Source organism: Panicum virgatum, chromosome 8K, assembly GCF_016808335.1.
Source record: "Panicum virgatum strain AP13 chromosome 8K, P.virgatum_v5, whole genome shotgun sequence".
Classification (NCBI taxonomy): Eukaryota; Viridiplantae; Streptophyta; class Magnoliopsida; order Poales; family Poaceae; genus Panicum; species Panicum virgatum.
In genome coordinates this window covers 5,111,125-5,135,655 of record NC_053143.1, presented here as the reverse complement: position 1 = coordinate 5,135,655, position 24,531 = coordinate 5,111,125, and the positions used below count along the sequence as shown (strand labels likewise).

Genomic DNA, 24,531 nt, shown 5'->3' with positions numbered 1-24,531 from the left:
AAGCGGTAAGCCTCGGCTACTACTTATATTGACATAGTTCCTCCAGTTTTGCGTCCCTCCAAGCGGCAATAGCTCCCAAAATATTGGTTCCCTTCGACTGACCACTGCCATGACAGAGATCTCATATTCATCTCGACTAAGGCCGAAAGCTTTAAATAGCCAATTGGATATTGAAATCCAAGTCCTCTCTCTAGCTTGGGGTACTTTTTTGTGATCGAGCTAAACTCTGACAAATCTACCCCTTCAGAACCATATCCAACTTCTCCTGACCCGTAAAACACTTGAAAATACAAATCATCTGACATGACTGCCAATATTTACGACAATAATTACTCGTCATTAGAATTTAATCAACGCTAAAAAATATTTCTGCTATTTTTACATATATCTTAATTATTTCTCTACAATTTCTATTACTGACAACAATTTCTGTTTTTATGTAATATAATATCAATTAATAATATTTTTATGAGACTAATATGTCTGTTTGAACTCATTAATATTTTCAATTATATTCGTATGTAAACTAATATTTTAAATTACATGTTCTACGATTTTGTATCAAAATAACTTATTTTCAAATCACTAATATTTATTAAAACTATTTCTACACCTAAAACTATATTCAAATCACTAATATTTCTAATCCTAATCTACCAACTATTATTGCTAAAATTAAAATTTAAAATTTACCTGCGATCTGAGTGGCGAGCGCCGCCTCGGTGCGGCGGTCGGGGGAGTGCCGGCGAGCCGCGCCGCCGGCCAAAGCCCGGCGCGCGGGGGCCGGGCGTGCGTGCGGGGGGCGGCCCTGACGAGGCGCGCGGCCGGCGGAGCGAGCGGGCGGCGGCGCTGGGGGAGCGGGCGAGCGCGGCATTAATATGCCGGACCTTACCGCCGGTTGAAACGGCGGTAGGTACTTACCGCCGGATGATCCGACGGTAAGTTCCACCTACCGCCGTTTCAACCAGCGGTAAGATCCGGCCCACCACAGCCCACGGGCCCGGCTGGTTACCGCCGATTCAAACGGCGGTACGAGACTAACGCCGGTTCATCCGGCGGTAACAACCTTCCGTTGGATGAACCGGCGGCTGGGTGACATTTTTGAAAAAAAAAATATAACGACATATTTTTTTGATAAATCGAAAAAAATAAAAAAAAAACTCGCGACGGAGACACGGCGACACCTTCGTGCCCGGCGCGCGGCGGGGAAGGGAAGAGGGGCCGAGCAGTGGGCCAGAGGGTCGACGGGATGGGCCAGGTCCGCATCAGGAAAAAGGCCTGGTGATCGTTGTTTGCGACGGGCCGAAGCCTAGTTGGAAATGATGAACGAAAGCCCATTTTTATAACTCCGTGAAAGAAAAAACAAAATCCTGGAAGTGACTAGCTAATCCACTCCGCATCCACTGCTGATCCACACGACTGGTAATAAGTCTAATGTTCCAAGAAACGGCATCGAGACGTGAGGCTTAAGTTCATTCGTTCCAAGCAATGCAGCTTTGGTGGTTGATTTGGACTCATGCTACGCCACTATGCTCACATCACACAAGCAATGGTAACCATGCAACCAACAGCATTACCCTTGCAAGGTGCTCTGGATCTGCAGCATGGTGTCGGAAGCTTCCAAGCGTTTCTGCAGCATGGCGGGCATATCTGCACCACACCCGTGGACTTCCACCATTCCAGCTTATGCTCACAACCTGAACCCGCCACCGGGAAAGCTTAACCCAGTATGACGGCCATGGCCAATCGAGACAAGAGGATCATCATGAAACTATCTGCATTCAGCATCCATACGAAATAAGATGACCGATTAACAGGAGAATAAACAATCTCGCGTCATGTCGTCTGGATGGGTGGGGAAAGAAACACTGCACTACCGAGTGTAACTTCACTCGCTAACCTAGCTACAAAACCACGAGCGAGCCACAAAAACTTGCCCAATGAGTCGGCACAGGCACAGCACAGCACAGCAGCAGGAAGTAAAGTAGCGAGGGCCTACGGGCCATTCCGGTCCAGGAGCTCCATAGAAGAGCACGGATAGCAAACGCTAATGATAACTGAAGCACGCACGTCAGTGCCAGCTTCAGAGCACACACACTTTGGCATGTCTCGCTTCACGGCTAGTAGTAGCCTCCTCGGCTGCCACGTGGCGGCCCACGGCCACCGCGCCCGCGCCAGGGAGCTGCTCCCCTTCTTCCCCTGCCACGCCCTGTGAAACCAACAACAGAACACAAGCCATGAGAAGTCAGGCATGCAAAAACTACGTGAACATGTACTACTTATTATTAGACGGCTTACCACGGCCTGGGGGCGGGCCATATTCTTCAGGCTCGTCATAGTATTCATCCTGCTCTTCATAGTACCCGCCCCTGCCGCCATAACCATAGTCGTAGCCGTAGCCACCGCGCCTGCCGCCTCCATAGAAGCCACGCCCCCTTCCTCTACCTCGCGACCTCCCTCTCCCACGCCCTCTGTTGTAATAATCTCCTTCCTCCTCCCACTCTTCATTGTAGCCGTAAGCAGGTGGAGGGGGGCCATTGCTCATTCCTGCACACTCAGCATTCAAGAATTAACAAAAAAGAAGGCATCTCCTCCTAATTAACTTCATAGGCATTTCATCACTCTTCAGAAAATAAGGCAGCCTTGCTCCGTAAATTATGGATCGGAGACCCAAACTGAAACATTAACTGCAGCTATGCTTGTTCAGTATTACAATGGGAGGTGTAGAAAGCAGCCACAAGTAGCAAGTACAGGAAACAATGACTATTGCTTGTATTATAGTTTAGCAAGTGTGGTGATTTAGCATGCTATTGCCAAAACTTTGCTGTGTATAGAAGACACAAGAAAAAACATACCTCTTCCCCTGCCTCTCCTCCCACCACCCCGACCTCTTCCACGACCAGGGGGGTAGGATTCTGAAATACCATGAACAAGATGGTTATGCAGTGATCCTAAGTACAACATCGTAATAGTAAGGAAGGTCAACTGAGAATGCACCTTCATGATCATAGTCGAAAGCAGGTTTCACCTCTTCAGCTGGGATTGGTGGCTGGTACCTTTACAACATCAAACATAACAAACAGTGAGCAGGCAAGCTGACAGAAGGTTACAAAACAATGAGCAAGCATTTATGGATTAGGAAAGGCAAAGTGATCAAGTGCTAAATTCTTCTAGATCTGTTGCCAGAGGACAATTTTTTGGCTTACCCTGGAGATGATGTATCCAGAGGCTTCTTGGAAAGGGTCACGGTAATCATTGATACATGGCGAGTTGTCTCTAGTCTGAGTAAACAAGTGTATTAGTGTCTCAGTAAAAATCTCCTTTAGTTTGAAGGAATGGAAGCATATCCTTACGGAAGAAGGCCTTCTTCCAAAGGTTCCCATGTGTCCGTGATATCAACAGATTCAGTAACAGTGTTCTGATGAAGACCTCCAACTCTTCTCTGGATGAACAGTTAAGTGCCAGTTCAAAAACAGACATTTATAGAAATTTTAATAGCAGTATTGTAAGGCAGACAAGGCTACTGAGACCAACCTTGATTAATTCCACAACCATAACTGTCTTATTTATGGCCCGTCCCATGGCCTTGATACTAATCTCATCATGGCCATTTTCCTGTAAAAGTAAAAGGGATGGGTCATCTATCAAGTAAACTGTGTTAAGATTACTGCATGGAGAGTGCTTGAGAAAAAAATATTACTGCACAGAGAATTTGTAAAGGCAGTATAGCATTTTTGGCCTCTAACCAATAAACAGATCTTCTGAAGATGATGAGAAAACGAAATGAAGATATAATGAGTGCAAATAACAAGGGCAGCATTTCTACAATCATGTGAATTGTTTGCAAATTTGTTTTTTTTATCAAACTGGCGAAGCTTCACATAATTCAGGTGAAATAATCTATTTGGGAGTAATGCAAAGCAGAGTTGTAGGCAAAATACAAGTCATAAATCCAAAGGTGTCTTTGATTGAGATGTGCATTTGGTGTATGAATATTGAACAAAATGACAACAATTCATAGAATCCTTCGATAATGTGAACTGCATAAAAGTTTGTATCTTTTTTACCAAAAAAGTAAGCTTCAAATGGTTCAGAAGAAAAGACCGAAGTTGAAGTAGTGCAACTAAATGAACACTAAGAATAAGAAACTCAGGAAGGGCCATGAAGGTATTAGAATGGCAACAAAACCATGTACTATGCCATCATAACAGCAATGTAACAGATTTTCTGATCCACAAGCATCACATTGTTCAGGTGAAAAGATCAATTTTTTAGAAGTGCAACAAAATAAACACTAAGAAGTAAGAACAAGGAACACAGGAAGGGCCATGAAGGTATTGAAATGGCAGGAAAACCATGTATTATGCCATAATAAAAGCAAAGTAACAGATTTCCCAATTAATATTTAATAGTGATTAGGTTGTGTGTTGACATGTGAACAAAATGAGATTATTCAATGAAGGAAATTAAGACAAACAAATTTACCATTTGCCTAATGTACATATAGCAATAAGTACTTGGAGACAGGCAGGTGAGCAATTTTATTGTTCATTACAATCATTAAAAGGCAGAACTACTCATAAGTAAAAGCATATGCATGCACACGGCAAAATACCCCCAGTATTCCCACTTCAGATAATGTCAAATTGCAAACATTTCACAGCAATTGTTAAAGCATGGTAACATGGTATACAAAACATCAATGCTCTTTTATGCCAGATAACAATAAAGCCAAAATGGAACCATAGTAATGAGGTCACCTCGAGCAACGACATCCCATAGCTGATATAGTTCCTCATCCTCCCCTGTGTAGTGATTCTGATCTCATTCTGGCTGATGGGGGTGTCATTCCGAGGCTTCTCTACCCTGTGGTATCTATCCATGCCTACAAATCGACAAAATTCTCAGCATGATATAGAATGGACCATCAACGAGGTACTTTAAGAAGAGAGTACCCTAAAGTATACAGAAATAATGCGGGCACAAACCAATTATATAAAACCCAGCATATGAATCAAACAGACAGCACTCTAGACAAAACTAAAGAACAAGTAAGAGATGAAAGGTACAGGCACTGCTCAATATGACACGCACATCTCTTTGAAGAACCATAAGTGAAGAGGGTTTAAAGTCATAAAATGGAGCAGACTATATCTACAGTACATTCAATGAGTCATACCATATCAAGCTTTTCCTGGAACTCATAAATATCAGAACTATGACAGACCATAGTCACAAAGTCCTTGGGTCGACCGGGTCGAGGAACAGGGTCGAGGGTCGAGGGTAGTCACTTTATAAAATTGTGGTACGAAGGGGGTATACCTCTATGGAACGATAAATTATTATATGGAACACGACCCTAATTCATCCGGGTCGATATCTTTGGGTCGACACGTCTTTATAAAGACAAAAACTATATATATGTGCTACTAATGAAGAAACGAATCTGCACAAGCATATAAGAAACGTATAAAAAAGTACATTTAGATCATGCTACACGTACTCTCATTGTTTAATAAAAACCACACTGATCCACTGTCCTTAACCTCTTTATCCCAATTAAATCTGTTAGTAATGGGGCCGCGACCCCTCTCAAACCGGGACGCGATCCAACCTTGAATGGGACACCGACCCTCTTCGACCCCGATCCTCGAATCGGAACGGCGTTCCCGGGTCGTGGGACGAGGCATCGACCCCGAATCCTGTAACTATGGACAGACTCATTACATGCTGATAATGTTCAGTCAGAACAAATCACACAAGTACTTCTGATATCTATAAATCTGATGGTCATTATCCTAGGCAGGTGTAGGCAAAGCTAAACAAACAACAACCTTCAAATAGGGGCAGAGGCGACAGGAGACCATACTGATGGGGTGACATCGCTCAAAAGGAGAAGTGCAGATCAACAATAACCCCCAATTTTCTAGTCTATTAACTTTTACTCTATTGTCGAGTAGATAAAGGCTTGAAGTTGATGTAACCCTGAAACACTGCAATCTGTTTTGACCGTGAAATATTCCAGACTAAAGCAGGACATTAAACTACTGTCCTTGAACACAACAAAGCAGGTTATTTGAGCAGCACATCAGATAACTGCCCCTTATGGTGCCAAAGAAAGGCAATGTTTGGGAAAAAGCTACAAGCATTCAGAACCCCTACACCAACAGAACAGGGAAACATGAATAGACGATACAGGGACGAAAGGTCTAGAATTTGTCCCAAGTCTGAAGCAGTAAGGAAAGCTTACAGTGCGCACGCATTGAACTGAACCAGGACCCTGAAACTAACCTAACACCCACCCCCACCGCACTCCTATAACGCCGCAGGTGATAAATCAAGAATTAAGCATACGATTTGGATGACAGACCTCCTCGGTAACGCTGATGCCTAGAACAACTCAGCCAGCCTAACGAGGACCAGAAACGCTCGCAGCACCTAAAACACCCTGTAGAAATTCATTTGTGGAAGCAGTACGGAAAGCTTACAGCGCGCCCGCAACCAACGGTGCGGTGACAGTGTAGAACAGAGTGAATTGAACCAAGACCCTGAAACTAACCCGGTGGCCGGTGCCACCCCACTGCACCATTAAAATGACGCAGGCGATAGATCAAGCACACGAATCGGACAACGCAACCGATCCTCCTCGGTGACCTGCGCGCCTACAAGGCTAGAACGACGCATCCAGCATCACCGGGACCAGAAATGGCCGCGGCCCCTAAAACCCCTCCCAGAAACTCCTTCAGGGAAGCGGTGAGGAAACCTCACAGCACTCACGCACGGAACAGTGCGGTGACAGTAGAAAAGAGTACTGAACTGAAACCAGACCTTGAAACTAACCCCCCCCCCCCCCCCCCAGCCGGCCAGCCCCCCAAAACGTCTCAGGCGACAAATAAATCACGAAATGAGCAGCCGATTCGGACGACGGAGCCGATTATCCGCAGCAATCGCGGGCGCCTAGAACGAACGACGCATCCGACACCACCAGGAACACTCGCGGCCCCCGAAATCCCTTCGGGGGGCCAACGAAACGGAGACGCATCGGCTCGAAACCAATCCGCACTTCCCGTGAGGAGGCCGTGACAGCGACGCCGCCCGCGAGTGGGGAGCGGGAGGGTGCGCCCCCGAGGCGAGGACCGAATCCGCGGCCCCCAACAGCCCGACGCGGCGCGCCCGGTCAACGGCGGGGGGCCGCTAACCCCGGAGCCTCCGACCCGGCGAGCGCCGCCGCCGCCCGGCCCAATCGCACGGACCCGCGCCGAATCGAGGCGGAACGGAGGGGGAAGCAGGAGTGGGGGGGGAAGGAAATCTCACCTCGCGTGCTCCGCCCGGCGCCGCTCCTGTTCCTGCTCCTGCTCCTCCTCCTCCTGGCTCTGGCTGGGCTGGCTGCGCGGGGAGTGGGGTGGGGGGGGGGGGGGGGGGGTCTCACAACACAGGCGGGGGAGGGAGGCGGCGGCCGCGTGCGCTGCTGCTGCTGGCTGGGCCGGGCCGCGTGGCGGCGCCGGGTTATCCTCCGGCGTGGCTAGACCCGGCGCGCGAGGGGGTCCACGTGGCGGGCGCCGGGGCCGTTGATCTGAGCGGTTGCGCGGGGGCGGATCCGGGAGGGTGTGTAGACCGGGTGCGGGGAGGGGGCAGCGGGCGCGTGGGATTGGGCGTTGGGGTTTGAGGATAAGGGGAGAGCGGCGCGTCACAAGCAGGTGGGCCCGCGAGATGTGGGCTCCAGGAGGTGAGGTGGTGGCTCACGTGCCGCGGTTCACTGTTTTTTTTTTTGTCGCGTGTGGAGGTTGCGCAGGCCCTGGGTTGGGTAGGGCCCCTTGGGCTGACCGTGCCAACGTCAAGCGAAACCAGTTGGCCCAAGCCCAAAACCGAAACATAGAAATCCAGAATACGCCTAGCCGGGGCGTGAAGATAAAACAAATCCACCTACATGAGTTTAGGCTTTCAGCGAAATTTGATTTTCCTACAAATATCCCGGAAACCCAACTTCAAACCGAGCTTAAACCCTTTTTTTTTTGAACGGAAAGCTTGAAGCCAACAGTGTGTGCAATTCTGAATCAAATAACCTAGCAATTTCGAAATGACCAGCAAGCACGCCGCGCGTTCTCTTTCTCGCCAGCCAAACCAAACCAGTGCGACAGTGGTCACCAAAACATCCAGAACGGCAAATGCATTGCAGATATGCAGGGTTCCAGCAGGCACGCAACTGGCAAAATCGCACAAACATGGGATAGCAGAACAGGACACAAATCCGCCGATAAACTGGGAACAGGTTCGCAAACATCTTCTGCTACAAAACTTAGTACCACAGGAAACAAGTATCTGCTACAAAATTCAGGGATTTTCGCAGGGCGCAAGGAGCACCAGCAGCAGCACCTTTTTTTTTTTTTTTTTGAAACGATGCATTCCACTTTTGCAGGGAACAGTCGTACGCTTACACACAGTCTCAAAGATTAACCATGAAAACTAATGTATGATAAATTATTACAATATCACTAGCTTTGCAACCCAAGTAGTAGTCAAATCTAGAGCAGCATGATAATTTTAGGACAATATATATAACTCGAATGTCATGGTCTAGGCTGTTTCTCTGGCATTCTGGGCTGAACCTGTTGTGGGCTCTCTGGCCCACTACTCTGTTCTCCTTCACATATCATTTTCCTTCAATTAATGCCCTTGTTTCGTTTTAAATTTTATTCCATGGTGTAAAAAATGTGTGTTTTCATGAAAAATAGTATCATAAAAAAATAATTTAGTGAGGTATTTTTTTGTGCAGTCCTTGACATGACGGAATATTGCTTTCGTGGTGCCAACAAGCATTTCAGCAAGCATGCAACAGAGAAATTAACGTAGCTGAATACACGACAGCTTATAGTGTTGCATCTTTAGCTGAAATATTGAAGCACGGATAAAATTCTTTACTATGACCAAACTATCAATCATCTTTACAAACAACATGTGCTTACTGTCTTCACCTGTATAGTTGTATGGATGGCTCAAATTTTGCTCATCCAGCACCGTTCTGAACTCGATATGGTTAAGAATTACACCCAGCTCACACCTATATCTCAAGTCAAAAACACCAAAACGAAAAGAATAATGAAAAGAATCACGAGGAACGCAATCATCATGATCTGCCCCTTCAAGCTGGCCTTCTTCATGACCATAGCCACTCTTTTCTGCATACAAACAAAAAAGCGGGTAGTTTCAGACTGCGGAGCTTGATCCGAAGTCAATGGAAACGGGGTAAAGCATAGTCCGCCTACTTTGTGATCCCTAAGTGATACTACCTTGGCAAACATGCAATTTCATGAGATGCACGCTGAACTGTTGAGAAAATGAGGGGGGAAGGATGAAGAAAGCTCATGACAAATGGTATTGAGATGGAGCAGAAGATACAAACCTGCACAAAGTCTAGCCGATTTGAAGTAGTTTCCATCTCGAGGTTCAGCTCACCCAAAAGCTTCTCCTGAACAATGGAAACAGAATGTAAATACTGCCACGAGGAAGGGTTTGAATGTTCGATGAAAAAGACAGTAGAATATGCACTTCTGCATGAAAAAGGGAACGAGGGAGTGGGTGTCCATAAGAATTGTTGTACATACAACAAGGGAATACCTGCCCGACAAGCTCATCATGTATAGTGAGACCTACGCCTTCAATTCGCTGGACACTAGCACTAAGCGCATCCAACTCCTCATCTTGTCGCCTATTAAAGATGTACATATAAGTACCAATAAAAACAAAGCTAAAATGTTATTTTGAAGACGACATCCAGTACATCCAATATTTTTCAATGTATCAGAATGTCGAACACTTTCAGTTTGATTAATGCGTGAAATAGGTGCTTGAGCAACATAACAGCAAGACAAGAGGCTAAGTTTGAAGCAGTTACTTTATCAGGAGCATCTGCTGATCAGATTCTGAAGCAATAAATTCGTCATTGTCTTGTGAAATGTGCTTCTTGGATCTGATCGATTCAGAGGGGTTGGCCGAATGTCCAAGCAAAATCTTTTTCCTTCCAGATTCAACATTCCGCCTTAAAGAGAGCACCTTATGCCATGTGCAACCTCATGAGACACCTTGGATATGCTATTGCAGCAAAATTATGGTTTAAACATGCTAGCAGCACTGAGAAGTATCCTGCGCAAAAAATACCTGGTTACGTGCAGTGCTTGTCCAGCTTCTTCTTCTCCCAATTTCGACCTCGTTAAGTCCATAGAATGCTGGATCTCTCTCAGCAACTGAAATTGCCTTATCCAATTCATCCACCTTATTAAAAAATTCACGAAAGGCATCAGGTAAGTCATGAACCATGGCAGCAGCAACATGACAAAAGAATAAGATTGTAATTTACGATAATCATTCTGGTACTTAGAAGAGAGGAATTAGAATGGTATTAACACAAATGCTGAGACAATTCAATGTACCTGCCATTGGATACTTTCGCAGCTGGTTAATAGTTCTTTGGTCAGATGCACATACTCTCCAGTATTTTCAGGGGTCTTTTTCCATTGGTGGAAAGTATCTTGCACTTTGTCAATCTATACAATGACAGGGAAAGAAGAAAACTTTAGCTGTGTGCATCATAAATGTTAGGGGAAAATGTACTAATCTGAGGAATCGAGATATGATTGATAATGTATCTGACTTAGTAACTTGGATGGACTGGTGAAAAGCTAATACTTCAAATTTTTCTCGTGTACAATCAGCATAGGTTCCGAACATCTGTGAGTAGAACAGAATGCATGAGCGGATGCATAAACTAAAACTTGAACTAAAGCGAACAACCCCAAATGGTACAAATGCAGGTAATAATCAGACATCATAAACAAGCTTCCCTGAAGAAGAATGGTAGCCATTTGGTAATGCACGGCAATAGTGTGCATCCACTGATCAACATGTACTGCTAGTACTTACGCTCAAGAGAAGCAGTTCCCCACCTCAGATTCGTGCATCCTTCTGATTTACCCACCTACTTGTATTCCGCGCAACTGCCTCGCAAACATGAACAGCAATAAAACAGAACAAGCTAACAAATCGAAGCAGAGCTGCGAACTCTGGCAAATGAGATCCAATCCCAAATGCCAATACCCAACCACCTACATCTGCTGAGCCTCTAACATTTAAGCAGCCAAGAACGCATGAATCAGACAGAAAGCGTGTGAGCGCAACAAACGGAGTTGGGCTCTCCAGATTCATAAGCAGCCAGACGCAAGTGCGCACATCGACCAAACAGGCCGTAAACTCCCCCATCATTCTCTCTCCTCACAAGCTGCGCGTCAGAATCACTTCCATACAGAAAAAAAAAAGTAACCCATGAAAAGGCGCCAGGAACTCTGCATGATTCCCTGCTCCTTACACGAAAGAGCATCGAACGAGGCGCTCGCGGATGCAAGCAACGGAAGGAACGATCAATGTGGGGGCGATGAGAGGCTCACCGAGTCCTGGATCTCGTCTTTGACGATGTAGAACGGATCCTGCGCGGGGGTCATCCTCTCATGGCAGTGCCGGAGCGCCGCGGCCTCAGCAAACCGCCGTCGATCAAGGCCCGCCGGGCGGAGGTGGCGCCGGGCGGATTCAACTGGCCGGAGCTGGGTCGAGAGGAGATCCCGGCTGCATTGAGGATGATCCTCCCCTGCCTCCGCCTACGTTCTCCGCTCGGTTTGGTGGCATCGCGCGGAAGGGGACAGGACACAGGAGACCCGCGTCACGTGGGTGGGCTTCGATTTGGGCTCGCGATGGGCCGGAGAAGTGAGGAGCGGGCCTTCACGGGCTGCATGCTCCGTGCCAATTCGGCCTGGTTTGTGGGTTGGGGCGGGCTGGATTTGGTCATCTCTCTCTCTAATAAAAAAATTGCCCTTTCAATAATGGAAGGTACTCCAGTAGATTACAAATTCCATCTCCAACCACCAAATATATATTTTTAGTGATCACCAAAACACACCTCTCACATGCTCAAATGTAGGGAATTTCTTCCTTTATCTTATCCATTGAGTAATCTGCTATAGTACTGGCTACTAAAAATTATAAAAGTGTTATTGGTGATGAAGAGATAAAACATATAGTGTATGAGAGATGAGTAATATGCTATTGAAGATTAGAGGCGGGGCGTGATGGAGTAGCGTCGATGGAGCAGGTAGGATGCTACGAAATGTCTACAGCCAAGGTATTCATCCATCCGTGCATGCCCACTGCAACCTTAGAGCAAGTACTATGAGGTGACTTAGGCGTGTTAAATGGAATGCCACATCATAAATAATGCCGAGTTGAAGGGGGGAGAGGGGAGAGAGAGGAAAAGCAGACTGCAAGCTACAATTTGCTGTAAGCTAGCTGCAACGCAGACTCCAATACACTTGGTGAGAGAATAAGAGATGAAAGATGAATCATGCATTAAATGGTACAGTCCACACATAGTCAACTGTTATTATATGAGATGGTTATCAGATTGGTTTAGGATGATACGACAATGGAATATAGCCAAGAGCTCGCTAAATTATTTGCCAACTCTTACATGGATCGATCGCACTTGCTCAATCCCCAATCGCTCCATGACACTTGGAAAGAAATGGAGTAGGGCTAACTCTCTCAATTGCACAGCTAATAATAATGGAGTTGTTGGCGCTGCATACTCGCTGCATTATTGCTCAATGGAACATTTGGACACCTTGCTTTGGATCCAAGCATGCATGCAGGCACACATGCTGCTTGTTTTGGTCCATCTCTTCTGCTTTCCGTCCTTTAATTTCGATGCCTTTGTCCTTTTATATCTGCTGGAAATAACATTGTGAGATACCCGCAAAAAAAAGATAACATTGTGAGGTAAATAAAATCCTGGATCAATGCGTGATCTTCTGCTGCAATAGTTAACTACTCCCTTCGTTCCAAATTATAGGTCGTTTGACTTTTTTTGGCTCCAAGTTTGACCACTCATCTTATTCAAAAATTTATGCAAAATATCATTTTTTTATTGTGGTTTGCTTTATTAATACAAGTTCTTCCAGAATAACTTAAATTTGACTATATTTATATAGATTTTTACAATAAGACGTGTTGTCAAACTTGATTTTTAAAAAAAATCCAACAACCTATAATTTGGAACGGAGGGAGTAGGAAAAATGGAATACGATAATTCCTATACTAGATTGAGATTGAGTGGCCATTTTATTTCAATCAATTTGATCCAAGGCTAACTAGAACCTTTTCTTATGAGTCACCAGAATTATATGCTCTTTCCACAATGTTGCTGGGAAAAAATGAAAGTATATAAATGCACGCCGTCCATCCAATCTAAAGCTACTCAACCACATGTGCACAAATTGTTACCTGACCCGAATCACAGGCAACAACTACCTTGACCTTTTACACATATTTGGCAAAATTAAAGTTCCTGTGTGTGGTTGCAATGCAATGCCGACAAATTAAGAACACATGATTGATAGGAGAAGAGTCGCCTTCATATATTGATCGTCTGGGGGAGATATTTTTGGTGTTCGAACAAGTGGCCGACAACTTGCAGGTCGCTTGTGATTTGCATCATGTTCATCTTTAGCTAAAGGAAAAAGATGCATTTATATCTATATATAGTACGGTGGTACATATAAACATGAGAAGCAACATGTTGTAATAATTCCCAAAATCTTATAAAGGACTATCGTCCTCTCTCTCAAAATTTAGAAAATTTTATGGTTATTATTGGTTACTACTTCTGTTTCAAATTGTAGTTTGTTTGACTTTTTTAATTTTAAATTTGACCACTCGTCTTATTCAAAAAGTTTGTGCAAATATTGCCAAATTTAAGTCATTATTGAAGATCTTGTATTGATAAAGCAGCTCACAATAACAAAAGAAATGATATTTTGCACAAATTTTTGAATAAAATGTCTAATCAAACTTGGGGTCAGAAAAGTCAAACGGCCTAATTTGAAATGAAGGAATAATTTCATTGTTTACGATCTCAAGTTGGTTATAATGTAATCGTATAGGCTTTCAGATATTGACGGCATTAAATCGCTAGATAAAAGCTTACGCCACATGCATGTATATATCTGGCTTAATCATGTGAGAGAATCACAAACTTTGGAGTGCGTTGAGACGTAGATTTTTTTTTGATTTGCACGGACCCATTTCTGATATCTCAGCAAACATAAAAGAAGTGAAAAGGACAATTTTGTGGATGAGAAAAGTCTACGAGGATTCAAGTAGTTAACATCGCGATGGAAGACCTTTCAAAAAATAACATCGCGATCAAAAATATATTCTTTTTTCTATCATCCTTTTTTTTTCTAGCTCCAATGGACGGCGATTGCTTTAAGTGTAGGCAATGGTTTATTCTGTCAGAAAGATAAGTTGTATCCATTGAACAAGCTGCTGACCTTCAAGTTACGGCATGCCTCATCATCTATTCTCTTAGCTAGGATTTTACGGTTGCGGGCATGTTATCTCCATCAAAACATAAAGTGAAGTCACGAGACTATTTGGAATTGAAAGTTGAAACAATATAATCTTTGTAATTTGCCGACGAAGTCGCAAGATACATAATAAATTGCTGCATTCTTGAGACATACAGGATGTTAAACCTAAAGTTAGTTTGATCCCTTTCTTTCAAAAAAAAATGGAGTTTGATCCTTGGTTTTACCACACCTTTTGCTAATACAATTACCACCTAAACAATGCTTGTCTAGCTTCTAATATTTCCCCTGCATTTTATTGTGCATGCTTACAATACGTCTGTGTCCTACTTCCTTCATGGCTCGCCGACACGTACAGGCGGTGGGAGTATATACTCTACGCTCTGATGACTCAAATGACGACTCTAAGTCCCAAGGTGTATGTGCTTGGCGATGGCTGCTTCTACTCGCTGGATCCGGCAGCAACCTGGTCGTTGGGACGCACCGTCCAAAATGACGTGGCGCCCCATCCACTACTTTCTTACTTGGCATGCACACCGGTGATGTGGCCTGGATAAGATCTTAAGAAGCTTCCAATTGATTTTCACAAATAGAACATCAAAAAACAAAAAAAAATCTCGTTAGAGAACAAAAATAAATTGTTCCCTAGATAAGGGGCAACAATTATTTTACCAGAACAAAAGAATGATTCGAAACAAAATCATCATAGGATGCAACAAGATGAATTCCGGTCGCATATACGATAGATAGTATCACATAACTTCAAGAAGTTTGCATTGTTGGTATTATCGCTGTTGACCGATAAAAGTTATATTTAGTTTTAAAATTAAAAATTAATATGACTTCCATGTAAGAGGGGGAAGTATGCCATAGGTATATATATGAAGTATATGCATGCCTCTTAAAGCATCTCAAGCAGTCTCCCTTTCCTAATGAACTGATAATATTGGAAAGAATATATACTACAACAATTTCCCAAAACATATCTCTTTCTCCAATAATTATTGAGTTGTTCCAATACTTCACCTCAGCTTTCCTCAAACAAAAGGAGAATTTTGTCTCTCCCAATATGTTAGTTGTATTGGGGGGAACTGTAAAAGCATCTCTTCCAATAATCAATGAAAGTGGTATTGGAACATCCCAATACTATCTTATTATAGCTGGCTAGATGGGCCAAGCCCGCTGGGCCGGCACGGGCACGGCCCGAGAAAGCACGGCCTGAGAACGGCCGGGCCCGTGGCCATTCGGGCCCGTGCCGTGCCCGTGCCAGGCGTCGGGCCGTGCCTGGGCCGACGAAGCAGCCCGCGGCACTAGCACGGGCCCGGCCCGGTTAATGGGTCGGCACGAAGGCGGTCCGTTAACAGCCCAATACTCATATGAAACCCTAATCAAATCTTCAGGCCTTCAACCCAATACTCACACTTTCTCCCTCCCGGCTTCCCCCGTCCCTCTCGCGTGCGACGGCGCGCTCCTCCCCCGGCCGCCGACCGCCGTCGCCGCTCCGCCCGCCGCGCCCCCGCTGGGCATCCCCGCCTTTCGTCCACCGCCGACGCCCCCGAACGCCGCCGTCTCCGGTCATCCCCGCCTCCCCGGCCACCGCGGTCACCCCCGGCCGCCGCCGTCGCCGGTCGTCCCTCCCGGACGCCACCGTCGCGGCGCCGCGCCCCGGACGCCGCCTGCGCCGGTCGTCCCTTGACGCAGATCTGACGCCGCCGCCCCCGCGCGGACCGCCACCTCCCCAACCACCGCCCGCGCGAACCGCGGCCGCCCCCGGCCTGGCGTGCTGGCGTGCCCCGGGGCACGGCACGGCACGCCGGTGCCCTCGTAGGGCCGTGCCCGCGCCCGGATGCCGGCACGGCGGCGCCGCCGTGCCCCGGCGTGCCGTGCCTCGCCGTGCCCGGCCCGTCCGGGCGGCCCATTTGGCCACCTATATATCTTATAAGGGATATATTTATTGGGGAATTGTTGGACATGCTCATCTCCATCAGTCCCCAATAAGCATCCCCAATTAGATGTTATTGGAATATCCCAATAACACTTCCATAGAGTATTAGGTGAGATGCTTTTACAGTTCTCCAACCCCGAAGCGTGTTAATACCATCTTTATCCTACTCACATTAGTCATCCTAATCCCAAAGGTCATTTTAGCCGTGCCGTCGCTTATAAAACCCCGAGGCCAACCATCCTATTGTCATGCACAGACGAGAGCGAGCCAAGTGTACTACTCCCAGTGAAGCCACACTAGCTAGCCACACCAGCAGCTTGACAAGCTAGCTAGCTAGCTAGGCCGCAGCCATGTCGGAGGAGAAGCACCACCACTTCTTCCACCAGCACAAGAAGGACGAAGAGGAGCAGCCCGCCGGCGGGTACTCGGAGGCCGTGGCCGCCGGCGAGAGCGAGTACGAGAGGTACAAGAAGGAGGAGAAGGAGCACAAGCACAAGCAGCACCTCGGCGAGGCCGGCGCCATCGCCGCCGGCGCCTTCGCGCTCGTACGTCCTCCGTCCGTGACTCGTCGTCTGGTGGTCGCCGGCCGGCGGCCGTGACATGAACAATAATTAACGAACTTGACTGGCTGATGCTATTTGATCCTCTGCTGGATTTGTGATGATATTGTTGTTTATTTGGGCAGTACGAGAAGCACGAGGCGAAGAAGGACCCGGAGCACGCGCACCGGCACAAGATCACGGAGGAGATCGCCGCCACGGCGGCCGTCGGCGCCGGCGGCTACGCCTTCCACGAGCACCACGAGAAGAAGAAGGACCACAAGGACGCCGAGGATGCCAGCGGCGAGAAGAAGCACCACCACCTCTTCGGCTGACCCGCCGGCAAGCGAGCTCCGGCCCGGCCGCCGCGCACCCACCTGCTTGCTCCAATAATTGTGGCCATGATTTCGCAATAAGTCCCTTCCGGACCCTTAGCTTGCTTGCTTGTGTGAGACTGAGAGGTGGGGCCCGCGCGTCGAGGTGTGTTCCGGCCTGTACGTGCTTGATTTTTCTTTGCGTCCGTAATTGCGTTGAATAACCGGGAGCGATGCACGTGTGGCTCCCAGTCTGTCTGTCTGTGGTTGAGTGTCTGTATCCTGATGATCAACTCGTGGAAGTTTTTACACCCGTTTTTCCGTGCAATCGCCGTATATTTTTTTCCTTTCTTTCTTGAAGGAAAAAGAATTATAGTTATATCCCAAATTAAAAAATGAATAAACCTGCTGAAAGATTATTACATTGAGCAAAACATTGAAGCTCTTGGCGCTTTATTCTTATCTCTGATGATCGCGTTAGCCGGATGGAATGGAACAAACACTAATATATATTTGCTCTGCTGAAAAGATTTTTTTTCGAATTGCACATTACATCAGGTACAATGTTGAAATACCTCATCCCTATAAATAGAAGCACGCAAATCCTACTCTCATAAGCACCTTTAAGATACGGATTATAAAATTGGCAAGGTCACTGTACATGTTCTGATGCGCACATCTTGTATCATTGATACAATAGAGCGGTTCATTTTCTAAAATAAATTTAGAAAAAATACGAAAAATCTTCTTCGTTGCTGAGTTCATACATCCTGCAAGGAACACGCACCACACGGCACACGAACGCCAACGCCTTAATCACTGGCGGAGCCAGCCCCAGAACCAAGGTGGGCCTCCTTCCTCTTCTTCTCCCTCCTTTCTCCTCCTTTCCCTTTGCATCCAATGGAGTTCCTGCCCCCTGCCCCCACGCAGATTTTTTTATTTTTTGATTTGCACTGACCCATTTCTGATATCTCATCAAACAGAAAAGAAGTGAAAAAGACAATTTTGTGGATGAGAAAAGTTATGAGGATTCAAGTAGTTAACATCGCGATCGAAGACCTTTCAAAAAATAACATCGCGATCCAAGTACTCCTCTTTGTTGTGTTGTAGAAAATATATTCTTTTTTCATATCATCCTTTTTTTGTAGCTCCAATGGAGGGCGATTGCTTTAAGTGCAGGCAATGGTTTATTCTGTCAAAAAGATATGTTGTATCCATTGAATTGGCTGCTGACCTTTAAGTTACGGCATGCCTCATCGCTTCTTAGCTAGGATTTTACGGTTGCGGACGTGTTGTCTCCATCAAATTAAAACATAAAGTAATTAAAGTCACGAGACTACTTGGAATTGAAAGTTGAAACAATATAATCTTTGTAATTTGCCGACGAAGTCGCAAGATATAGAATAAATTGCCCCATTCTTGAGACGTACAAGATGTTAAACCTTGAGTTAGTTTGATCGTCCCTATTTCTTTTACTAATATAGTAATATAATTACCACCTAAACAATGCTTGATTGTCTAGCTTCCAATACTTCCCCTGCATGGTTACAATACGTTTGTGTCCTGCTTCCTTATTGCATTAGCTCGCCGTTAGTGGCGGTGCCAGTCCCGCACCAAGGACACTCCTTACTCTTCCTCCTCTTCTTTCTTTTCCCTCTCTCCTTCTTCCCCTTTGCCTCCAATAGAGGGGCTTGAGACTCCTCTGCCCTCACGCTGGCTCTACCCCTGTATTTAGAAATACAAATAATAATAATAATAATAATAATAATAATAATAATAATAATAATAATAATAATAATAATAATGTGACGAATAACAGAAAATGTTAAAAATTTTATCGTCTCACTAACACGGTGCCAGCCCCGGGAACAGGCATGTGGGCCTTGCCCGCCGGCCATTTTTAACCAGGCCGATCGAGGCCCGCCATGAACGAATCAAGAAGGATGATGGACATGGCCGTTGCCGTCGGCGCCTCGGCGGTCGCGTTCCATGGATCCTCACTGTCACTGTCAGCGTATGATCCGATGACCGTCAGCGATTCAGTGCGATTCAGGTGACTTACTGCAGTATTGGACGGATCGATTCCGGGCGTCGGACCCCTCTCGAGATCTCCGTGTGGCTCCGTCCAATTTCAAGTCCGAAGCATGCATTTTTTATTGCTGTGCTGCTGTCTTGGCGTGGCGCCGCCGCCGGCCGCCGGCCGCCGACCACCGTCCCCGTCGCCACGAACACGACGCGCGCCGCCGCCGTGGTAACCACCGCCGGTGTACGCCGACCACCCACGCAACCGAGCGCACTTAATATATAAATAGATGCGTCCCGCGGTCGGCGGCACACCAGCACCGGCACGTGCAAACATGGCTGCTGCTTCGTCTACCTCGCCGTCATCAGTGCGTCGCCGACGATGCCGGCCGGCGCCGGCCGCTCTGCGCACCTAACCGCCGGCTTCATCCGCGTGAGGCTGACGGAGTCGCAGTTCGTGGTGCAGAAGCCCTACGACGTGCCCCTCGGCGAGCGCTACCAGCAGTTCGGCAGCGTCCACCGCATGTGGGTCTTCGCCACCGACAAGCCCATCAGCGCCTCCCACCCGGGCGGCGCCCGCACCGAGATCAAAGTCGACGTACGTACCATCTCAACTCAACGATCGATCGACAAGAAATAAACTAAAATCTCTTCTCCATTCCTCGTAGATCTTCAGTACGCGTACTAGCACCAACATGACCTGGTACTAATAATGATACAATTAGTACTAGGCCATCTTCCACCCAATACTTTTTGAGCTGGACTGATAGCATGTTTTCTATCCATTCAGTCTAAATTATTGTTTGACTCTTAACACAACTGCTCATCTTATTTAAAAAAATGTGTAAACATAGTCAAATTGAAATCATTTTTAAAGAACTTGTATTGATAAAGAAAACCACAATAAAAAAGTGATATTTTGCACTAATTTTTGAATAAGATGGGTGATTATGCTTGGGATCAAAAAGTCAAACGATTTATAATTTGGAACGGAAGAACTACTAGTGATGTAACTTTTGCTCGCTCGTGCATGCAGAAGATCTACAGCTCCGAGGTGTGGCAGTTCGAGGGCGACGCGTTCGTCCCACCGGGCACGTCGGGGGCGTCAGTGATGCAGATCTTCGGCGCGGCGACGCACGCCACCACGCTGATGCTGCACGTCTACGACGGCCGGCTCACCTACTACCACGACCTGAGCAGGGTGGTCGCCGCCGGTGTGTACGGCCGGTGGGTGCGGCTCAACGTCGTGCACGACGTCGCGGCGGGGAACGTGACGGTCTTCGTCGACGGCGAGAGGCGGCTGATCGCCCCCGGGAAGGGCGGGACCGAGCACTACTTCAAGTTCGGGGTGTACAAGCAGTCGCACCACCAGCCGTCCCGGCGCATGGAGTCGCGCTGGAAGAACGTCGCCGTCTACACCAAGCCGTCACTACCGGAAACCGCGAGTTCGCCGTGTGCCTCAAGGTTTGTCGTGTGTTTTTTCTCGGACACACGGTGAACAGTCCATTTGATGTGCGGTGAACAGTCCATTTGATGTGCGCCGAGAACAAAACACACGACGAACATAAAGCACACGGCGACTCGAGATTTCGCCGTGTGCCCCAGGCCCGACACACGGCGACTCGAGACTTCGCCGTGTGCCCACTATACAGCCCACGGCGAAATGGGCTCCACGTTAACGGCCATGTGCTGCAGCTCAACGCCGTCAGCATTCGACGTGTGCCCACAGCCCAGCACACGGCGAACCTTCTTCTTTGTCGTGTGCCTTGGGACAGCACACGGCGAAGTCATGGCCCCCGTTAACCGATCCCAACGGCCCGTGGACGTCGTCGTCTTTGCCGTGTGCTGGAGTTAGGCACACAACAAACGTAAGAGTTTGCCATGTGCTGCTTCTAGGCACACAGCAAAGAAGAAGGTTCGCCGTATGCTGAGCCTTTTGCACAAGGCAAAATAAAATGAACCGGTCGAATCCTCTGAACAAGGCCATGAATACAAATATTATGGATAATCGTTTACAAATTATATAAAATCGAAATGTGAACTAAAAATTATGAAAATTGTCATGATCTCATGTCATCATATATCGAGTCTCTGGTAAAAATTTGGTTGGATTATTTTCTTTTTTCACAAACGCTGCTTATAAACTGTTGTTTCTCCGCAAAAGATCCATATACTTTAAAAGATTCTAATTACGTGTGTATGCGTAACGATTTGTAAGTAATAATTTGGGTTCTAAACTTTTTCTATGGGTAATACACCACATAATAGTAGTTCATGTGGAATCATGATATTTTTCTGAAATGTTTGCCATTTTTTTGATTTTTTTAGTACTATTAAAATTAAAGTGGGAATATTCAAATTGAGATATACATGCATAAAAAAATACAAGATTTTGAAATAAGCACTTCATATGATATGTTTAGTTAATTTGATAATACTTTGCAATGTACATTTCGTTAAATTTAATGAATCATGTTTGGAAAACAAATTAGGGACAAAATAAATTAGGTTTGCCGTGTGACATAACCTAGGCACACGGCAAATCGCTGATATTACGTGTAAATTCTATTTTTCTAAAAAAAATATTTGCAATTAAAAATTAAAAAAAATGTTCGCCGTGTGCCCTGTATATGGCACACGGTGAAATTGTGGCTTCACCGTGTGCCCAGATTCAGGACACACGGCGAACAGTTGGATCTGGCACACGACGAACTTTGCTCTCTCACTCTCTGTGACTCTCTCACGCCGGCCCGCCCCGTCCCGACGCCGCGCCGCCCCGACCCCGCCCCGACGCCGGCCACCGCGGCTCCTGCCCCGCCGCCGCCCCTGCGCGCCCGCCGCCGCCGTCCCGCAGCCAGCCCGCCGCCCCGCCCGCCCCGCCACCACAGCCCTGCCCCGGCCCCGCCTCGCCGGCGCGGCCCCGGCCCGCCCCGACTCTCCCTCCCCGGCCCCGCCCGCCCCGCCCCGGCTCTTCCTCCCAGGCCCCGCCCCGCCGCACCCCGGCGCCGCCCCTCCGCCGCGACCCTGCCCCGGCTTGGCCCAGGCCCGGTGCGCCCCGCCCCGGTGCAGCCCTGGTCCAGCGCGGCCCCACCGGCCTCGCCCTGCCTTGCCCCGACGCCGCCCCTCCGGTGCGGCCCTGCCCCGGCGCCGCCCAGGCTCGGTGCCCTCCGCGCCGCCCCGCCCTGCCGGCGCCCAGGCTCCGTCGCAGCCCTGTCCCGCGGCGTCTTGGGCCGTTGCCTCGCCGCCCCACCGCACCCCGACACAGCCCTTGGTGGTAGCTGCTCCGCCGCACTCCGACATTAATTTTTTGTGAGTCATGGCATTGAAAATTTGACCTATACTTATGTTGTAATTGATGGAATTAGATTGGAACGAGAAGGAGAGAGGAGGACAAGGAAAAGGAGGCCACGCCGCGCACATCGTCAAGCCCATAGGTGAGCGGCACAAGAAACCTCTCTTTCCGTGTTATGCATAAGCCCATAGGTGAGCGACATAAGCCCATAGGTCACATAACTTAGGCGTCTCCCGTTCGAAAGAGATACGGTACGGAATATGCAAATCTTTGCATATCTATATCCGTATCTGTTTCGAATTGTCCACGCTATTTGGACAGCCCAAGAGTGTGTAGATATGTTTAGTTTTCATGATCTACTCTGATCTGTGGCAGAGTTTCGGCATCACCTCCCTGTTGTTCTCCGGATACACAGTCTCCTTGACAGGACGTGTATTTGGAGAGCAGCGGGGGGGGTGCTGCCGAAATTCTGTCTCGGCTAGGAGTGGATCATGAAAACCAACCATATCTACGCAGCCTGGGGTGGAATTAGGACCTATCTTCACCTATTAGAGTTTGTTAGACATTGTGTACATGAAATCGATTTTAAAATTTCTCGCTCGTATGTTAAAGGATGGATGACCGTGAGTGGATGTACAAGGGCTGGCAGAGCGACCAAGAGTATATTGAGTTTGCTCTAAAGGTCGATGACTTCTTAAAAAAGGCATTTGATAGAGGACAGAGTTGAATGCCGTGTCCATGCAGCAAGTGTCAAAATAGAATTCATCAATCACAACTCACTATGGGTAAACACATTATCACAAATGGGTTTGTGGAAAACTATACCCGGTGGATCTACCATGGTGAAGTCCATCGTGCGAGAGAAGAGGTCATCAGACAACGCATTCTGCGGGGATATGTAAATAATTTGACATGTTATTACTACCTTTTCATTTCTTAACTCGAAAATCACGATACAAACTAATATTTTCTCTTAATCACTTTTGCAGGAGTTAGACTGTCCTCAGAGGCGGTGCTCACAAACGCAAGGTCAACGGCATCCTGGGTCTTTTGTGCATGGACCACTTCCCAGGCCTGGTCCACTATCAAGGACGGTACGAGCCGGCCTGGATGTGGGACCACTACATCGTCGCCAACAACGATCAGTTGGATCGGAGTGGCAGAGCCTTTGAGAACAAGGCGGAGCGGGTAAAGGGCGAGCTCTGGGTAAGTTTTCTCCGGCAAAAAATGGTGAATACATCACATTCATTGAACATTTTGTTAATAATGACATGATCCATCGTCTATATATGCAGGATTTTTACAGGTGTGATAAGAGATATGAGGAGCGGGAGGCGATTGCGGCTCACAATCGATGCATTAAACTCATGAAGGACATGCATTATGAGGCGCAAGTCCAGTGCGTCATCAACTATTGTGCACATTTCTTAAAGCAGAAGATCGGAAAGCCTGAGGCTAGAGAGTTGAAGCTGACCCGAGAGCAATATTTACAGGTAAGTTCAAATTTATTATAAGATTAAAAACATTGTTAAATGTCTCTCGTCTTACATGTCACGCATTTGTTCAAGTGTAGGTTCCTGCGTGGTGGTGTCGTAATGACACCGTGTGCTGGGAGCGCATAGTGGACAAGTGGTTCGACCCCGAGTGGCAGGAGAAGCACAACATTGGCCGGCAGCGGCGATTGCTGATGCCAGGTCTAGCACACCATCAAGGCAGCCTCAACAACGACGAGTACTGAGCTAGATGGGTACACACTACACAGACTCATATCTCTAATCTAATGTTCAATTCAGCATAATTTGTGATCAACTTCTTCTTTTTTCGCAGTCGTCCTCACATGAAGGACAGGAGTGCACCCCGTTCGTGGGATGGGCTCTGGCCCGCAAAGGCAAGGCGACATCCAACGTCACCTACAACCCTGATGACCCGCCCTCGGCGTACAGCAATCCGTCCGTCCACAGTCGTATCCAGGCGTACACAGATATGGGAAGACAGGTCCATGGGCCAGACT

At 47.2% G+C, this 24,531-nt stretch overlaps 4 protein-coding genes across 5 annotated transcripts; 2 read left to right on the top strand and 2 right to left on the bottom strand.

Annotated features, from left to right (window-relative positions):
- Positions 1 to 1,760: 1,760 nt before the first annotated feature.
- On the bottom strand, positions 1,761 to 7,406 carry LOC120643672 (guanyl-specific ribonuclease pgl-1-like). Of its 2 annotated transcripts, none has more exons than XM_039920114.1 (9): positions 7,315 to 7,406; positions 4,761 to 4,885; positions 3,535 to 3,615; positions 3,354 to 3,442; positions 3,207 to 3,281; positions 2,998 to 3,056; positions 2,856 to 2,915; positions 2,299 to 2,547; positions 1,761 to 2,209 (listed from the first exon to the last, which is right to left on the bottom strand). In XM_039920114.1, the coding sequence occupies exons 2-9, from the start codon at positions 4,881 to 4,883 to the stop codon at positions 2,121 to 2,123; spliced, it is 825 nt and encodes a 274-aa protein (XP_039776048.1). In that variant the 5' UTR covers positions 4,884 to 4,885; positions 7,315 to 7,406; the 3' UTR covers positions 1,761 to 2,120. The 2 variants fall into 2 exon arrangements, with proteins under 2 accessions (XP_039776048.1, XP_039776049.1); XM_039920115.1 differs by having other exon boundaries at positions 4,761 to 4,901; positions 7,315 to 7,370.
- A 1,486-nt stretch (positions 7,407 to 8,892) lies between these two features.
- Positions 8,893 to 11,661, bottom strand: LOC120643671 (syntaxin-61-like). Its single transcript, XM_039920113.1, has 7 exons — positions 11,439 to 11,661; positions 10,428 to 10,541; positions 10,156 to 10,269; positions 9,893 to 10,050; positions 9,616 to 9,706; positions 9,401 to 9,466; positions 8,893 to 9,176 (listed from the first exon to the last, which is right to left on the bottom strand). Exons 1-7 carry the CDS (start codon positions 11,490 to 11,492, stop codon positions 9,066 to 9,068), a joined length of 708 nt encoding a protein of 235 aa, XP_039776047.1. The 5' UTR covers positions 11,493 to 11,661; the 3' UTR covers positions 8,893 to 9,065.
- Positions 11,662 to 16,536: 4,875 nt separating this feature from the next.
- On the top strand, positions 16,537 to 17,527 carry LOC120643670 (abscisic stress-ripening protein 5-like). Its single transcript, XM_039920112.1, has 2 exons — positions 16,537 to 16,898; positions 17,039 to 17,527. The coding sequence occupies exons 1-2, from the start codon at positions 16,704 to 16,706 to the stop codon at positions 17,225 to 17,227; spliced, it is 384 nt and encodes a 127-aa protein (XP_039776046.1). The 5' UTR covers positions 16,537 to 16,703; the 3' UTR covers positions 17,228 to 17,527.
- A 2,083-nt stretch (positions 17,528 to 19,610) lies between these two features.
- On the top strand, positions 19,611 to 23,832 carry LOC120645344 (citrate-binding protein-like). The gene is made up of 5 exons (XM_039922144.1): positions 19,611 to 19,826; positions 20,265 to 20,673; positions 22,594 to 22,662; positions 23,593 to 23,726; positions 23,827 to 23,832. Exons 1-5 carry the CDS (start codon positions 19,611 to 19,613, stop codon positions 23,830 to 23,832), a joined length of 834 nt encoding a protein of 277 aa, XP_039778078.1.
- Positions 23,833 to 24,531: the final 699 nt, after the last annotated feature.

Bases quoted from the DNA above. Each gene is read 5' to 3' on its own strand.
- LOC120643672 (XM_039920114.1), bottom strand. From the start codon at position 4,883: ATGGATAGATACCACAGGGTAGAGAAGCCTCGGAATGACACCCCCATC. The intron at 3,616-4,760 runs GTGACCTCATTA...TTACTTTTACAG, and splicing joins ATGGGATGTCGTTGCTCGAG to GAAAATGGCCATGATGAGAT. The intron at 2,916-2,997 runs GTGCATTCTCAG...ATGGTATTTCAG, and splicing joins TTTCGACTATGATCATGAAG to AATCCTACCCCCCTGGTCGT.
- LOC120643671 (XM_039920113.1), bottom strand. From the start codon at position 11,492: ATGACCCCCGCGCAGGATCCGTTCTACATCGTCAAAGACGAGATCCAG. The intron at 10,542-11,438 runs GTGAGCCTCTCA...GTCATTGTATAG, and splicing joins AAGACGAGATCCAGGACTCG to ATTGACAAAGTGCAAGATAC. The intron at 9,707-9,892 runs GTAACTGCTTCA...CATCTTTAATAG, and splicing joins CAGCAGATGCTCCTGATAAA to GCGACAAGATGAGGAGTTGG.
- LOC120643670 (XM_039920112.1), top strand. From the start codon at position 16,704: ATGTCGGAGGAGAAGCACCACCACTTCTTCCACCAGCACAAGAAGGAC. The intron at 16,899-17,038 runs GTACGTCCTCCG...TTATTTGGGCAG, and splicing joins CCGCCGGCGCCTTCGCGCTC to TACGAGAAGCACGAGGCGAA.
- LOC120645344 (XM_039922144.1), top strand. From the start codon at position 19,611: ATGCCGGCCGGCGCCGGCCGCTCTGCGCACCTAACCGCCGGCTTCATC. The intron at 19,827-20,264 runs GTACGTACCATC...TCGTGCATGCAG, and splicing joins GCACCGAGATCAAAGTCGAC to AAGATCTACAGCTCCGAGGT. The intron at 22,663-23,592 runs GTGAGCGGCACA...ACCACTTCCCAG, and splicing joins GCACATCGTCAAGCCCATAG to GCCTGGTCCACTATCAAGGA.